At 46.0% G+C, this 16,514-nt stretch overlaps 1 protein-coding gene across 1 annotated transcript in view; it reads right to left on the bottom strand.

The window, feature by feature from the left end:
- Positions 1-2,853: 2,853 nt before the first annotated feature.
- The window catches only part of ATP2C2 (ATPase secretory pathway Ca2+ transporting 2), a 39,966-nt gene continuing 26,305 nt past the window's right edge, over positions 2,854-16,514 (bottom strand). Inside the window, exons 16-27 of the mRNA XM_081870188.1 lie at positions 15,467-15,568; positions 14,269-14,425; positions 12,890-13,060; positions 11,588-11,685; positions 11,428-11,478; positions 9,942-10,108; positions 8,400-8,468; positions 7,857-7,973; positions 7,069-7,216; positions 5,926-6,021; positions 4,598-4,739; positions 2,854-3,831 (exon numbers count right to left, since the gene is read on the bottom strand). Of these exons, the coding sequence (XP_081726314.1) occupies positions 3,707-3,831; positions 4,598-4,739; positions 5,926-6,021; positions 7,069-7,216; positions 7,857-7,973; positions 8,400-8,468; positions 9,942-10,108; positions 11,428-11,478; positions 11,588-11,685; positions 12,890-13,060; positions 14,269-14,425; positions 15,467-15,568 (1,443 nt within the window). The 3' untranslated portion in view covers positions 2,854-3,706. The remainder of the gene's footprint in view (positions 3,832-4,597; positions 4,740-5,925; positions 6,022-7,068; positions 7,217-7,856; positions 7,974-8,399; positions 8,469-9,941; positions 10,109-11,427; positions 11,479-11,587; positions 11,686-12,889; positions 13,061-14,268; positions 14,426-15,466; positions 15,569-16,514) is intronic.

Below are 16,514 nucleotides of genomic sequence, written 5' to 3'. Positions count from 1 at the left end.
GATCAGTGTAAGGCACCAGAGACTAACCTGTGGCCTTCCAGATGCTGAGCTCCCATTAGCACCAGCCAGGATGGTCCAGCCGTCAGGGGGAATCACCAATGCCAACTGGGAGGCCACAGGTTAGCCACCCCTGGGGTAAGGGAAGCAAGCGTGCTGAAGGAGGTCACCAAGCTGATCGCATTTCCTGGGGTGGGAACATAAAAAGCTGCTGAATCAGGCCAAGGGCCCATCTAGTTGAGCATCCTGTTCTCCCAAGCAGCTGCCTGTGGAAAACCCACAAGCAGGGCAGGAGTGCAAGATTCTCTGTCCGCTGCAATTCGCAGCAGCTGGTATTCAGAGACATAGACTGACAGCGAAGGTAGTTACGCCCTTGTCCCTGTGTTCCAGTTACAGATAGGTAGCCGTGTTGGTCTGCCATAGTCAAAACAAAATAAAAAAAATCCTTCCAGTAGCACCTTAAAGACCAACTAAGTTAGTTCTTGGTATGAGCTTTCGTGTGCATGCACACGAAAGCTCATACCAAGAAGAAGTGTGCATGCACACGAAAGCTCATACCAAGAACTAACTTAGTTGGTCTTTAAGGTGCTACTGGAAGGAATTTTTTTATTTTGCCTTGTCCCTGTGGACCAGGAAGCTGGATGGAGGAGAATCAAGCAAAGCACTGCTCAGCACAAGGGAACTGGACCATAGCAGATGTTTTATAACCCTTTGCAACTCCGTCAGGCATAGAAAGCCATGGACAAAGGTGGGTGTGGCCCTGGTTTTTCCTTTTGATCTTGTTCCAGCCAATTGGAAGAATTGTAGATTTTCCGTCTTCTTTAGCTGGGATTTTTTTCTCCAGGGTGTTGGCTGTGAGCTTGCTTTGAGCACATCCTTTGGTTTTTCCTCTTTTAAAAATATAATGGCGGGTATATATTCACGGAGGGCAAAATTGTGCCGTAGATCAAGCAATAGATAGATGTGTTGCCCAGCTGCATTTCCTACACGTGCTAACACTTGGAATACAGCTTCAAGCAAAGGGAGATGTTCCATGCTGGAAGAAGAGAAACTATCCAGGCCAGAGACCAGCACAGAAAAGTTTGTCCTGTTCATGATGCTATTTCTTTCCCCTTTGTTTTCTTTTTAACACCTTTTGAGTGGTTTTATAATAATGCATGTCCAGTTGCATGTACCAAATTAACTGCAACAAATAAATTGTTCCAGGTCTTTTCTATAACTCTGCAGCTTCTTTGGGTAAGGTTTTTATTTGAGTCTATGTCAGCCACTGGGACTGAGGTTTGTCATCTTTGAATGTGGCCCTCAGAACCCTCTGTGGACCAACACCCCTCATTTACCTTGCCATGCCCCCTCTTTGAGTGCCTTTGCCTGTCTGGAATACGTCCTTGAGCTGCCATAATGCCTCTTGCTTGCCTTGACTGGCTAGAGAGGGGTGAGTGTGTGTCTGTAGAAACCACTGACTCCTGCATCACTGGAATGTCCAAAGGCAAGACTCAGTTAGCTTACTGTGCAATGTGCTCCACCTACTTTTGCCTCTGACCCCGCCCACCCCGGCATATAGCCCTTGGATGGTTCCCCCACAAGAAGAATGGGCAGGATCCTTGGGAGGAAATGGTCTCACCCACCTATTTCTTGTTCTTAGCCGTTGCCTAGTACCAGGGACCATTCTTAATGTAGGACAATGTTTGTTGTTTTTAAGCTTTATTGGGTTTCTTTTTTCTAAAAGAAACGTTGTGGGGCGTTGGATCAGTCCCCTTTGTGAAAGAGCCACAGGGACATCTTGCTGCATTTTGGAATTGGGGTGGAAATAAATGGCTGAGCATGGTGTGTGTGTGTTGGGGACCATCCCTATCTGTCTTATCCTTCTTCCCCTTACAGATATCCACCTGCCAGTTGCCTCCCACAATGATCTACCCTAGCAAAAGGCGATTGTGTGGGGAGGAATCAGATGTGCCTTTGAAAGCATCAGATGCTTTCCAGCTATTTAGTTCTTCGGTCTAGGGCCGGTGACCACCTGGGCTGTTGGAATGAGAGAGGGGCCTCTGTCACAGGATAGCCATTCAACTCAACAGCTGAAACAGTACTAACAGTCCGTCTTCGCTAGCGTGTCTGTAACATGAACCTGTGGGGCTGGCGTTGACATTTGGGTGGTGCTGTTGTTGTAATGAACAGCAAATGTCTTAATGCTAAGGGCTGTTTGGCCATGGAATATAGAGTGCCTAGGGATGGAGCAGACTTTCCTTTGATGGAGGTATTTAAGCAGAGGCTGGGTGTCTTGTCAGGGATGCTGCATTTGCGGGTGGCTAGACATCAGGTGGGGAGAACCTTTGGCTTTCCAGATGTTACTGAACTACAACTCCTGTCAGCCCCAACAGGCGTGGCCAGGTAGGATAGGTGGTGTATTTCACCAACATCTGGTGGGCCAAAGAATCCCCACACTTGGGGTGCACTGAGATATGGGTAATATTGCATCAATTTCTCTGATTATTATGCTGTCACCTCTGCCCAATTTTCTTACGTTCTCTTAACCCCACACTCTGTTGTGTTATGAAACTGACTTTTTGACTGATACAGTGGCATGGCATGCTAAAATTCACACCAGTCAGCATGGTGTGGCAGAACAATGAATGTCCCTGGACAGTATTGCAAGTCCCGTATCCTTTAGCACATGCATGCTCCTCTTCCTCCCATGAAGGTAGCAGGAAAATGTTGCATGCTAGAATACTAACCCAAATTTAATCACTTCCAAGATTTTCTGGGTTTCGCTTCCAAGATTTCTGGGGGTGTAAACGGTCCCCTCCCCCACCCAAGAATTAAATAACATGGAAATGAATGCTAAATATGTGCTATGTTCCATTAGTTTCCTGGAAGTGGCTTTTATATCATGCAAAAGTTCAGATATAATGCAGAAATTAACAGTTAGGGAATCATCAGGGAAATGGAATAAACTGCCATGTCAATGCAGCGTTGCACTACATACTCTCCCAAGGTATCTTCCAAACTGATTCCTGGGATAGATGTCTCATATGGAACCTTCTTCCCTAGCAGCGAGATTGGAGAAGAAACAAACCCTGGTGTGAGTGAAGCCGTCCATCTTAGCAAGATTTACCTGATTATTTCTTCTTATCTCCCTCTCCCTCCAAGGAGCTCAGGATTGCAAACACAGGTCCTCTATGCCCCCTCCTCATTTTATCCTCACAACAACCCTGTGAGGTAGGCTAGGCTGGACATGGTAATTGGGCCAAAGTTGCTTGGTGACCTCAATGAGAATTTGAACCTATGTCTCCCTGCACACCCACACCCACACACCCAGCTTTCAATCCTAGTCCAACGCTCTCAACGACTACGCCATATTAGCCCCTATAAGGCACATTTTATTAACAAAAGAAGTAATTGCAACTTAAATAAATAAAGATGGTGCTGTGGTTATTTCATTTGGTTCTCCTGCTCCATTCTCTGGCCCTTCAGAAGACACTCTTTTAAGCTGAGAGAGAGCTGGGTGCAACACAAGCCGCCTTTCAAAACTGTAACAATGGACTGGACGGTGACAGGGAAGAAATCTGATCAGTGGGTGACAGGGCTGGGATGTAGAGATGGTTGGCAATTTTGAGAGGTGTATAAAAAGATCCACTTGTCCCCTGTGAATTGTCTTAGATCACAGTTCCATTCCAACAGCATTCCACAACAAGGGAAGTCCGAGTTATTTTGGTCACACAGCTTCTAGTTGGATGTTGCTGTCGGTCTTTGATGGGGCACAGCAATATTTCTCACACACTTTGATCAGTTCAGAGAGGAAGAAAACCGAAGAAGCCAGGGCCGCGAGGAACAGCAAATCTAGGATAGAAAGGGGAAGAAAAAAAGATTCAATCTTTTGCTGATATACAGGCAAGGGCCACATTCACGTTAAACAGTCATAGCTTTCCCCGAAAGAATTCTGGGAGCTCTCATTAAGGTGCTGAGGATTTTTAAGAGGCTCGTATTCCCTTCCCAGAGCTACAGTTCCCAAAATTCCCTGGGAGGAGGGGTTGACTATAGCCAATGCAGAGTCCTCCAGCTGTTAATGGACTCCAACTCCCATCAGCCCCAGCCAGCATTGCCAATGGTCAGGAATGATGGGAGTTGCAGTCCGATAATATGGAGGGCATTACAAGGCTGTTTGGAGTCGGGGGAGTGGGATCATAGTGCTCCCACTAATATCTTTTTTTGGTGGTGTGGGTGTAATCATGGATCAATTGGGCTTGTATTCAGAAGAAACTAGGTTGCTCTGGGAGTTTGGAGGGGTGGGGATAATTTGGTTTCCCAAGCCTCAGAGGGGAGAATTCTGTTCATCATCATGCCATCAAATGAGGTCAGGTGTGAAACAGATGAAACCTTAGAGTCTGCTACTGATGGCTCCTTGGCAAATACAGCTTCAGCTTGTTCCCCCTCAAACCGCCCCCTACAACTGCCCCCTAACAAGACCTATATATTCCCACTGCTATTGTGCCAACCTTCCAAGCTCCTGAAAAAGATGGGGTAATTGTCAGCCACAGCTACACACATAAATCTTTTGGAAGAAAAAAATCCAATCCTCTTTTAGAGCTTCAGCCATCAAACTTACCTAGTGCTCCTAAATTCTCCGTCTGGAAGATCTTCTGTAGTGGAGGGATGTAAATAACAGCCATTTGACCCAAAATAGACCCCAAGACAGAATACAGGAACATGCGGTTTCGGAAAAGACCAATTTCTAGTATCAGTTTTGTCTGGAGGAGGGGGGAAAAATGATAATTGGGGTGGGGAAATAGATCCAACTTTACACATCTCTCCTCCATGAATCTAGCCTGTTATTCTCAAAGCAGCTTTTGGGCAAATTCATATGATAGAATCATAGAGTTTGGAAAATATCTTGAGGGTCAGCTAGCCTAATCTTCTGTCCCAGAGAAGGATCTGCAAATTGGGATGTAACTACAATAACCCTGACAGATGACCATCCAGTCTCTGCTTAAATACTTTCAGCGATGGAGAACATCCATTGCCCCAATTCAATCCAATGTGATAGGTAGATATTGATTACAGTAATTGTAATTTGCTGGTTTTACATTGCAGTTTTACATCCCTGTGAATTTTCTTTGTCTCAGTGTGGCCACTTTGGGGCTAACTGTAGGCTGTCCATTGACAAAACAACAACAGTTGTATTGATAACACAGACATCCTGGTGTTTATAAGCCGATTCTGCTAGATAGATTAACCTTTGATGTATGGTAATTATACTTCATCAGTTGCATGAAAGATAAAGTGGATGTAGTCCATGCAAGCTATGCTATAACATTTGGAGATTTCCCCATCCCAGCTGTAATAAATTGGTTAGTCATTAAGGTTCTACAAGCCTCTTTGTCATTGATATGAAATTAGTACCACCCACTTAAGATGTTGTCTGTGCCCCCACTCCCATAGGGAAGAATGGCAAACCAAGTTGATGGACTATGCTGAAATGGCAAAATTAACTGGAAAGCTCAGGAACCAAGAAGGCAAGAACTTTAAAAAAGAATGGGGGAAATTTATAATTTATTTAGGAGACCACTGTAAGCAGATGAAAACATTAGCAGGATTTTAATCTCACTTGTAAGGTAACAAAGACTATGGACAATTTAGATGGATAAAAAAATGTTGATAATGGACTGATATGCAGATGTAAATATTGGCATTAGGAGGATGGAGGGGAGTCATGAGAGTCAGAGTAATCTCATTATGTGGATATTTAATTGATTTTGTTATAAGTTTATATCCTTTAAAATCAAATAAACACCATTTTTTAAGAAAGATGTTGTCTGTCCCTTGGGTTGAGAGGGGGAGTTCCCTTTATTAACACTTTAAGCATAAATAATAGGGCATCTTCTTTTGCTGACAGACACACCCCTCTTTGGGCTTAGCGACCAACACCCCTCTCACCTGGGAACGACATGTCAGGGCGTTGAAGAGATCAAAGAAGACAAAGCAAGTGAAAGTCATTGTTGTGGTCCGTGGCGTTATGCCACTTTCTGGGATCTGAAAAAACACAAGTGAGAAAACTCAGTCGTAAGAGAGGCGAGGGAGGGAGTGTGGATGTTTGGAGAATGCGCAAAGTCAGCCCTCCCATCTCACAATGAGCCCTTTGTTTGTAAAGTCACAGTCACCTTGAAAGCTGGCCTTTTTTTGAGGGAAGATTAGAAGGCCCTGCAGTGCCAAGCAGCCTTAAATCTATATGCGATGATTGATGGGCTACAGGGAAATAATTAGAAGCCAGGCGAAAAAAGAAGAGAAGGAGTGTTCTGTAGCCCAGTCTTACTGCAACCTTATGATTTTGATTTGCAGTGTGTGCTGTTTTCTTACAAGGGTGAAAGACATATGACTGGAAGAGATATCTATAACAGAAGAAAAAGCCTGCTGGGTCAGGCCAAAGACCCATCTCGTTTAGCATCCTGTTCTCACAGTGGCCAACCAGATAGCTAAGGGAAGCCCCAAAGCATGGCTTGAGCACAACTGCACTCCACCCACCTGTGAATCCCAGCCACTGGTATTTGGAGGAATCGCTGCCTCTGATACTGGAGGTACTGCAGCCATCATGACTAGTAACCCTTGACAGCCTTGTCTTATTCTCTTTTAAAGGTGGTGAAATCCTTTTCTACTGGTGGCAACTTTTAAAAATGCTTCTTTTGTTATAACCAAATTTATGCACCACTTGTTTGTAATAAAGTGGCTTACACTAAAGTCACATGCTAAAATTATCAATTAAAAGCACTTTTTAAAAGAGGTATTTAAACACTTTCAAAAGATGATTAAAATCAACAGTACTCTGCAAAGAGATTTATTCCCAGAGTGGGTTAAAAAGTCCCTCTAACAAAGGGAGCCCTGGGAGGGGAATAGGGAGTGTCCTAACAACTCTCAACACCTTAAACACTTTAAACAAATTCAGCTCCCAGAATTGGGGGGGGGGGATGGGGGAACTGTGACTGTTGAAAGTGTTACTATAGTGCTTTAAATGTATGGTGTGAATGTGCCCTTAGTTACTGCTTGTTTGGAGCACAGGTGCAAGTGCCACATCCTCTTTCTCACCTCTTTCCAAAAGACAAACATGGTGCCACTGATTATAACGGTGGCTGACAGGAAGATCTTCAGAATCAGAGACCTGCTGAGAATCGTATCGGTGATGCTCCTTGGAGGTTGCTTGATGGCATCTTTGTCCACCGGTTCAACACCCAAACTGTTTGCCAGGCCCAGAAAGGAAAAAACAAAAAAAAAAAAACCAAGCCATTGTTTTATTAGCACAGATTCATTCGTTATTTTATTTTTCTGGGAATAAATTTGCAACTTGCACAAGGAAACCACAATGTAAAGTATTCAGTAAACAGCCTGTACTGACCATTTTGTTTCCTCTGGAATCTCAGAGTTCTGTGACTCAAGGACATCAGTTGGGCTACAGCACTGTCAGCCCAGACAGCAAGCTGATTCCCAAAAGCCAGTCCTTACCCACCAAGTCCAAATGTCCACCTCAGAACCTACTCACTGGTCCAAACGGTTTGTCTCTGGTCCAACAACATTGCCTGATCTCCAGCATCCTTTTCCTGATTGGAACCAAGCTACTTTCTAACACACACACACAAACCAAATTTTGGCCCTACCACTAGACCTCCAAGGTTTCTTGGTCCAGGGCAGCAGAGAAGCCAGTGTCATCAGAGACAGAGTCTCCAATGTTGGATCTCCTTCTCCTGATATCAGAGCTGTCGGAGAGGTAAATCTGCAGTGAGGTGCTCTCCCAAGAACCTTAAGTATTTTAGAAGAGAATTGCGAAGGCTTCCAGTGTGAATCCTGCCCACCCCCTGCCAATCTTCCTGTGTCCTCACCTTTGTGCTGGGGGCCCATCCATTATGATATTGATCCACAGGATTTGCATAGCGTTGAGCGGGTTTGGCAAATTGAAGACTGTTGACAGAGCGATCAAACTCAGTGCCGAGATACTCCTGCCGTGAACACAAAGAGTGAGTGAGTTAAGTCTTCATGGATATTCTGTGGCCCCGATGGGGGTTGATTCTTATGTGGTTTAAGCAGTGGCGGAGGAAGCCACTTGGGCACCCAGGGTGGTGTGTGGGGCCCATAGGGGCAGGACACTCTGTGGGGCCTCCAAGGAGTCTGCCTGCCTCCTCCCACTCAGCCGCCCTACAGCTGAGGGGGAGGCGGCGGGCAGACCATTTGGGGCAGCATGGAGCCTGCGGGCTCCCAAGCCACCACGTCACTCCAGGAGGGACGCGTGGCTCGGACATGCTACAGGCTCTGCAGTGAGTGCCACCTGGCATTTTGTCCCCCTCCTCAGTGATGACACCTGGGGCGGTCCGCACCCACTGAATCCCCCTTCCTCCACCCCTGGGTTTAAGCTAAGAACGACTTACGTGCTGAGCTGAAACCGAACAAAATTTTTAATGTTGTAAAAGATGCCCTTCCCTTCCTCGATTGCACTCCTGTTGAGGAAAAAGGAATAGTGTGTAAACTGATATCCATTTATGGGACAACCAAGCTCTGGATTTTGGGGGAAGCAGGAACTGCCAGTGCTGCTGAAAGTGCTCATCCACACTTTGTTTCTAAGCACAGCCAGGTCCATGGTTTCAAGCTCTATGTCTCAGCAAGTTTTTCTCCTTGCTGCTTTCCCCAGGAAAACCTGCTCTTTAACACTGAATTGGAAGAAACAGCAATTTGGGGTTTCCATGGACTGCCATTTGTTCCGATTCAGAGGTAAAGAGAAAGTGCCAGAGGGTCATGGTGGTAGTGCTTGGACAGGGAGCTTTAAAGTGTTGACATCATAGGCGCCGACTCCATGGGGCCTGAGGGGGCCCGAGCCCCCTCAAAAATTCGTTTGGGGGGGCTCTGCCCCCCCAATAATTTAAGAAAATTATTAGTTATATTATGCTTTGTAAAATCACAAAATTATGTTGGTATTTTTTATTTTCCTTGTTTGACGATAGTTACCTTTTAAAATACATTCAGTAATGAGTTAAAACAAAGCCACTCCCGATCTAGAGAGGGGGTGGGGTTGCGGGCTCTCGACCCATCAACAATGGGGATTCCCCCTAGCTCATTAACATTCACCACCCACGGCGGCAGCCAATCGGCTGCCGCAAAGGGCGGGCCCTCACAGGTTCACTTAAGGTCGGGGCAGCCCGGGGCTCGCCCCTTTCGTTCCCCCAGCAGCAGCGGTTTGGAGGTCTTGGGCCCCCCCAATATTTTTTATAAGTCGGTATGGGCCCCCGCCCCCCCAATATTTTTTATAAGTCGGCGCCCCTGGTTGACATGTGCCTAGAAACACAGCACAAAAGGGAGTCTGGATTAGCCCTAAGTGCAGTGCTCGCTTCGGCAGCACATATACTAAAATTGGATTAGCCCTAAGTGCAGAACAACCAGTGAGGCAAAGATGAATTGGCACCACGTATTTCACAGCAGGGGCAATGACATCATTTCCTGAAATGCTGGTGGGAAGATAACGAGGAGGGAGCCAAGCTAACCTCTCTTGAGAAAGAAACCCGCAATATGGGAGCAGCCACAGAAAAGACTCTCACTCTTTGGGCCACCAACCATGCTTTTGATATTGATGGTCATTCTAGGGGTCCTACCAGCATGTGCGCATAGCCCTCATCTTGCCACAACCCAGCCCCTCCATCCAGCCAAACGACAACAATAGCAGGTCCAGGACGGAGGCTGTTTGTGCTCTGTGCTGTATGTCATGTTTTATCATGCTAGTTTTGTTTTCAGGTTAGAATGCTGTTGCTTGTGGTTTTGTTGCTAATGGTTTGCGCTCTTCTTCCAGAGAACTTATTTTAGGAGGTGTCTCATAAATATAGTGAATGAATAAATCAGCTTCCCCTGCTAAAACGAATATAGAAGCCAGAGCAAGATGAGAGACGCTGGGATGTTTGATGTGCCTCTTAAGAGCCACCTACATGATGGTTGAGAAGTCGTCATCGACAAGGATCATGTTTGCCGCCTCCTTGCTGACATCTGTGCCCGCCTGCCCCATTGCAACCCCAATATCAGCAGATTTCAGAGCCACTGCGTCATTCACTCCATCTCCCGTCATTCCCACAATGGCGCCGGTCTGTTGCAAAGCCTGTGAGAGTGGCAAATGGATACAAAATTCAGCACATATCTATGTGGTATGATATTGGCCTCTCCAGAATATAAAATGTCAAACGCAGTATTTTTCTAACTTTCAATAAAGAAAAAAAAAAGTAAATTGAAAACAAAAACAAAATGCAACACACAGGAAGACAATCTGGAGAGATTAGCCATTTAGAATTTGGGCTTTCAGCAGCAGTGGGAATTAACAATTCTAGCTGAAAGGATAAATGGGGATTGGTTAAGAAACAAGCTTTTATTAGGTATTATTTTGCTCATGCAATCAGTTTTAATTTAAGGATGCATCTTCATGCAAATGTGATCAGCAGGATCAAACCCAACCAATAATATGAAGAAGTGTTGAATGCTGCCAGGAAAAATTCCAGACCAGCCAATCAGGGCACACACATATTTTTTATGCTGCCTGTAATAGTCCCAGGCCAGCCAATCAGGGTACTTACAGAGGCTCACTTAAATGAAGACATGCCTACACCTGATTACCACTTTCATGATCTTTACAATACATGACCAAAGTGACAAATCAGCAGATCACCCAACCCTCAAAGATCACAGCAAGTGGGAAATGACTGTGCTTGCCTAGACAATTGTACTATTGTCAACCAACAGGAGCAGCAACGACCAAAACAGAGAGAAAGGCAGGGCTCATTTCTCCCCTTCGTGAGACAAAGGGATGTGGAAGAGTAGGGGGAAATGCACAGATAGTTTCAGGAAACATTGAATGCATTTCCACTGGCTATTTTTTTTAAAGCAACTAATAAGTTTAATAAATAATAATGATGTAATTCACTGCCTAGTGCAGCCTTTTCCCTGCCAGTTGTTCTTCAGGTGTTACTGGGCTACATCTCCCCTTAGCTCCAGCCAGTGTGGCCATTGTCAGGGATGATGGGGATTGTAGTCCAAAGCATCCAGAGGACGCTGGATTGGGGGAAGCCTGGCCTAAACCAATGGATCCAGAAACTGGACTTTTCCAGCTGTATTTTGTGGTGGTTATTGCTAGAAGATGTAGTTCTGAGCACTGAAAGGCAAGGAAGATACACCTTGATTTGCAATTGCTGCTTCAGTTCTCCTTTATAGAAATTGATTCCCCGACTCCCTTATCTACGGCAAAGAACCAGCAGAAAATGATTCCCAGAACGAGTTGCAGGAAAAGAGAAGCTATAGAAGGAAAATGGTAATTTGAACAGAAGTGGGCAAATCAGAAGCAAAGTAGTGACCACCATGGTGCAGAAATCAGAACTAGCTTCTCTGGTAAAGGGACAGACTTGTGGCTTGTTTGGGGTCAGCAGATACCTTTATGATTTTAAGTTTGTGTTTTGGACTTGTTCGGAAGAAGATGGAAACCTGGATGATGAGGAGAGAGAGAGAGAGAAAGCAGATCTATGTGAGACGGCTGGGGTTTTAAGAATGAGCACACACCATGCGTTTTGGAACCCCTTCAAAACGCCATTACATTTTTGATGGTTGATGATAGTGCTGATTCTGTGGTGTTCTCCACTTCCTCCCCAGACATAGCTTTCATTTTCCCATTGCAGAGGCCAATATTTCGTCCTATGAAGGAAAGGGAAAGGATATGACTGACCATTCCAATTGAGGCAGAGATGGCATTTGACAAGGGATTTCTGGTAACTCTGACAGAAACATTCCACCAAAGTCTATTTCTAGGTCACCAAGTTGTCACCTAGCCTTGCCCCTGGAGCATCTTGAACAGCCAAAGGCAAATCCAGCCTTGTGGGAGCAGAGGTAGATATCTGAGATACAAAAATAAGTGTACAGCAAGAAGGGAAATGGGCAGTAGAGATAATCAGCTGCGATGTTCAGCGCGAAACAATGAATTGTGCTTCAGTGTAAGCAGAACATAAGAAAAGTCCTGCTGGGTCAATGGCCCATTGAGTCCAGCACCCTGTTCTCACAGTGGATGACAAGATGCCTTTTGAAGTCTGCAAACAGGACCAGAGTATAAAAGCATCCACACCACTTGAGCTCACCAGCAACTGGTATTTAGAAGCATATTGCCTCTGACAGTGGAGAAAGAACATAGCCATTGAGACTAGCTGGCACTGGTAGTGTTATCTTCCAGGAATTTGTCCAAATTCTCCTTTAAAGTTATCTCAGTTGGTGGCCACCACTACTTTCTGCAGGAGCAATTTCGATCATTTAACTACATGCTGTGTAGAGAAGGTCTTCCTTTTGCCTTTGGCTTCACTGAATGGCCCTGAGTTCTGGTATTATAAAGGTAAAGGGACCCCTGACCGTTAGGTGCAGTCGCGGACAACTCTGGGGTTGCTGCGCTCATCTCACTTTACTGGCCGAGGTAGCGGTGTACAGCTTCTGGGTCATGTGGCCAGCATAACTAAGCCACTTCTGGTGAACCAGAGCGGCGCACGGAAACGGCGTTTACCTTCCTGCCAGAGCGGTACCTATTTATCTTCTTGCATTTTGACGTGCTTTCGAACTGCTAGGTTGGCAGGAGCAGGGACCGAGCAACAGGAGCTCATCCCGTTGCGGGGATTTGAACCACCGACCTTCTGATCGGCAAGCCCAAGGCTCAGTGGTTTAGACCACAGCACTACCCACGTCCCTTCTGGTATTATAAGAGAGGGCAAAAGAAAACAACCAACTCCCCACTAGCTGCTTTCTCTCCTTTGTGCATAATTTTATACACCTCTTTTACTTCTCCCTCCTTTACTTGTCCTTTCTCTAAAGCCCAAAGCCCAAAATGTTGCAAGAAGGTGGGACGGTTTATCTTGCTCACCAATGGCGAGGGCTGTTTCCAAGGCATCTCCAGTTATCATTTTCACCGAAACACCCGACTCAATGAGGACTCGAACAGCTTCCTTCACTCCATGCCTTGGCGGGTCGATGATTCCCACAAGACCTAAAAATGTCAGCCTGCCCAATTCTGGACCGGAAGCCAGGGCAAGCACTAAGAAGGAGCAGAAAAGTGACAACAGACCAGGTTATTTCACGCTGCCGCTCAGAAAGGGAAAGGGGCATAGCTCAGTGTAGAGAATCTGCAGAAGGTCCAAGGTTCTCTCCCCAACATGCCCAGGTAGGGCTCAGAGTGACTCATGCCTGAAGCCCTGGACGGACAGTGCCAGTCTGTGTAGAAGATGATATTGAGCTAGATGGACCAATGGTACGACTCTGTATAAGAAAGCTCCAGATGTGGTTGGACTACAACATGCGTCAGCCTCAACCAAAATGGTCAATGGGCACGGATGATGAGCATGCAGGCCAACAATATCTGGAAGGCATCAGGTTGGCTACTCCTAAGCTAAAAGAACACAAGCATGAAAATATACCAAGTCAAGAAGTGCTTGGTTCTTATAAGCCCAGGTGAGAGGGGTGTGTGTGTTCCCCAGGTGTTTCTGGAATGGGCAGAAGCTACACTGCAGCATAAGATAGGAAGGCAGAGTGTAGCGGTACAGGCTCCTGGTGGCAATGTGGTCGGGCTGTGGCTCAGGGGAAAATGGTCCAACCTCCAGAATCTCTGTGTGGGGCTGCAAATGTCCCATATGGCTTAGGTCCAGACTATCTGAAGGACCGAATTCTCCCATATAGACCTGCCTGGACTCTGAGATCTTGAGCAGAGGCCCTTCTGTCAGTCCTGCCACCCTCACAGGCATGTTTCATGGGAACGTGGGAGAGGGCCTTCTCAGTGGCTGGTCTCAGGCTTGGAATGCCTTTCCTAAAGAAGCTTGGCCAGGTCCCTCCTTGTTGTCCTTCTGCTTTTGGGGAACTGACTGCTTTTAAGGAAATAGTTCCTAATAGTATGGTTCCACCCACATTGTTCAATTGCTTTTTAACCATGACCTATTACATGTTCTTAGCTATGTGTGTTTTATCTGTATTTAATTTTTGTGATTCTCCTTGAGACCCAGAAGAATGTAAGGATGATACTGATGGCTCTTGAAGACGCACGGCTGGTCAGTGTCAACTGTTCTGAGCCAGAGGGACCAAGGGTCTGACATGGCATACGACGGCTTCCTCTGCCCTTCAGCATTCAGGTGCCTGGTGTTTGTGTGTGTGGAATAACAAGCTGGAAGGGATGCAGTCCGGATGCCCAGCTTGTCAACCCACACAAGACTCAAGCAAGCATAGGGGTGGAATGAGGTACAGCCATGAACTGACCCCTCAGGCCAAGTGATCCCATGTTCTTCTCTTCCTGAACATAGACGGACTTCTGCTGCGGTGTCATTGGGAGTGAGATGCCGCCACTGTTATACATGGTGCAATGCTGCATCACTTCTTCAAAGGCCCCCTTCATAAAGTAGACTTCTTCTTGCCCCTATGAAACGAGGAAAAGAACAACTGAGGAAGGGCCATAGCCTAGAGGTAGAGCATCTTCTTTGCATGCAGAAAGTCCTGAGTTCAGCCCTCAGCACCTTCAGATTGGGGCAGAGAGAGAGAGAGAGAGATCTTTCTGGAACTCATCACAACAAATCTCTCTGTGTTGTGTTTTGCCTAGTTCTACCATTTTCTAGATCTACATCAGGGGTCAGCAAACTTTTTCAGCAGTGGGCCGGTCCACTGTCCCTCAAACCTTGTGGGGGGCCGGACTATATTTTGCAGGGGGAAAATGAACAAATTCCTATGTCCCGCAAATAACCTAGAGGTGCATTTTAAATAAAAGGACACATTCTACTCATATAAAAACATGCTGATTCCCAGACCGTCTGTGGGCCGGATTTAGAAGGCAATTAGGCCAGATCCGGCCCCCGGGCCTTAGTTTGCCAACCCATGATCTACATATTCCCCTTTCAGAGCTACAATCTGCCAAGTGGTTTAACAATCAATCCCTCTTAACAAGGAACTCTGGCAATCTTAGCTCTGTCAGGGGTATTTTAACAGCTCTCAGCACCCTTAATGAGCTACAACTCCCAGAATTCTTTGTATCATAGTGCTTTAAATGCCTGGTGTGAATCTGGTCTATTGCACCTACTGCAAAAATGTTTATGGAGTTTTTCAGAGTGACATAACACACACACACAAACAGACAGGTTGATGATTTCCAACCATCAACGCCACACCATGTGTGATTAGAATGCTGGACTTGGATGGAAGAGACACGCAGGTTCAAATCCACTCTCAGCCTTATGACATTCATAGGGTAATTTTGGGACAGGTACTCCAATTTCTCCGAGTCTAAGCACCTTCACAGGCTTCTTGTGAGAGTAAAACTGGGGTGAGTGAATGAGGGAGAGAGAGTGGGTTAAAAATGTAATGTGTACTGACTGATCACAACTTGATTCTAGTGGTGTATCATTATTCTTTTTCTTTTTCTAAAAAATAACCACAGATAACGAAAAACAAGTTGCTTGCTTTTTACCTGGTTTTTCAGAGCACATTTGACTGCCATCCATTTCTGCTCTGAGCTAAATGGGATCTCCTTCTTCCTTATATAGATGTCTTTTATATCACTCAGTTCCATCTAAAAAGGGGGGGGGGAACGTGGAGAGAGAGGACCATGGCTTTAGCACTTAGTAATTCTATACATACATGAGCGGTAGAGCTCAAAAGGAATGACTACCATTCAATTTGAAATCTGACAGGTTTTCATATGCTGAACGTTAACAATGAAATGCTTGTTGAAACCCTGAAGAGCTGCTGCCAGTCAGTGCAGACAATACTGAGCTAGATGGGTGCAATGGTTTTACTTGGTTTAAGGCAGCATCTTGGGCTTCCAAGTTCTGATGTTTTTGAAGTGTGACTCAGGCAATATTTAAATACAGTTACATGCTGCCCATTTGCCACATGGTAAGAAGCGGGTGGCACTGTGAATTAAACCACAGAGCCTAGGACTTGCCGATCAGAAGGTTGGCGGTTCGAATCCCCACGACGGGGTGAGCACCCTCGGCCAGTAAAGCAAGATGAGCGCCGCAACCCCAGAGTCGGCCACAACTGGACCTAATGGTCAGGGGTCCCTTTACCTTTAAGAAGTTCTCAGGACATCATGATCTGTTTTCCCCCTTTCCTTTCCAGAGAGGGGCGAGTGGAAGCTTTTGGTGACCTTGCAATATTTGCTTTATTACAAATGAACAGGGATGGCAAACATTCCGCTGTTGGAGGCATCAACCCCAGGTTCTGGGAGTCATAAGTGGAGAAAGCTGCTGTTGCGCTCAGTCCCTGCTGCAGGCTTCCCATACGAATCTGGTTGGCCCAGACTGAGCCAAGGGGCAGACCTAGAGGCTTGAGGCAACCTTCCCCCATGGGACGGAGGTATCCTCTCCATCTGTTCCCTTCAAAACACTCTAGAGGAATCTCCAGCTTTCAAGAGACCATTTCCTAACCCATTGATTGAACCATCACTCAGAGGTGTAGCTAGGGGAGGCAGGGGGCACTGGGTGCCACACCGTGGGGCCTGCAGGGTGCCCGAG

This window comes from Podarcis erhardii (assembly GCF_964252035.2).
Source record: "Podarcis erhardii genome assembly, chromosome: 7".
Lineage (NCBI taxonomy): Eukaryota > Metazoa > Chordata > Lepidosauria > Squamata > Lacertidae > Podarcis > Podarcis erhardii.
This window is presented reverse-complemented; position numbering and strand designations above follow the sequence as displayed.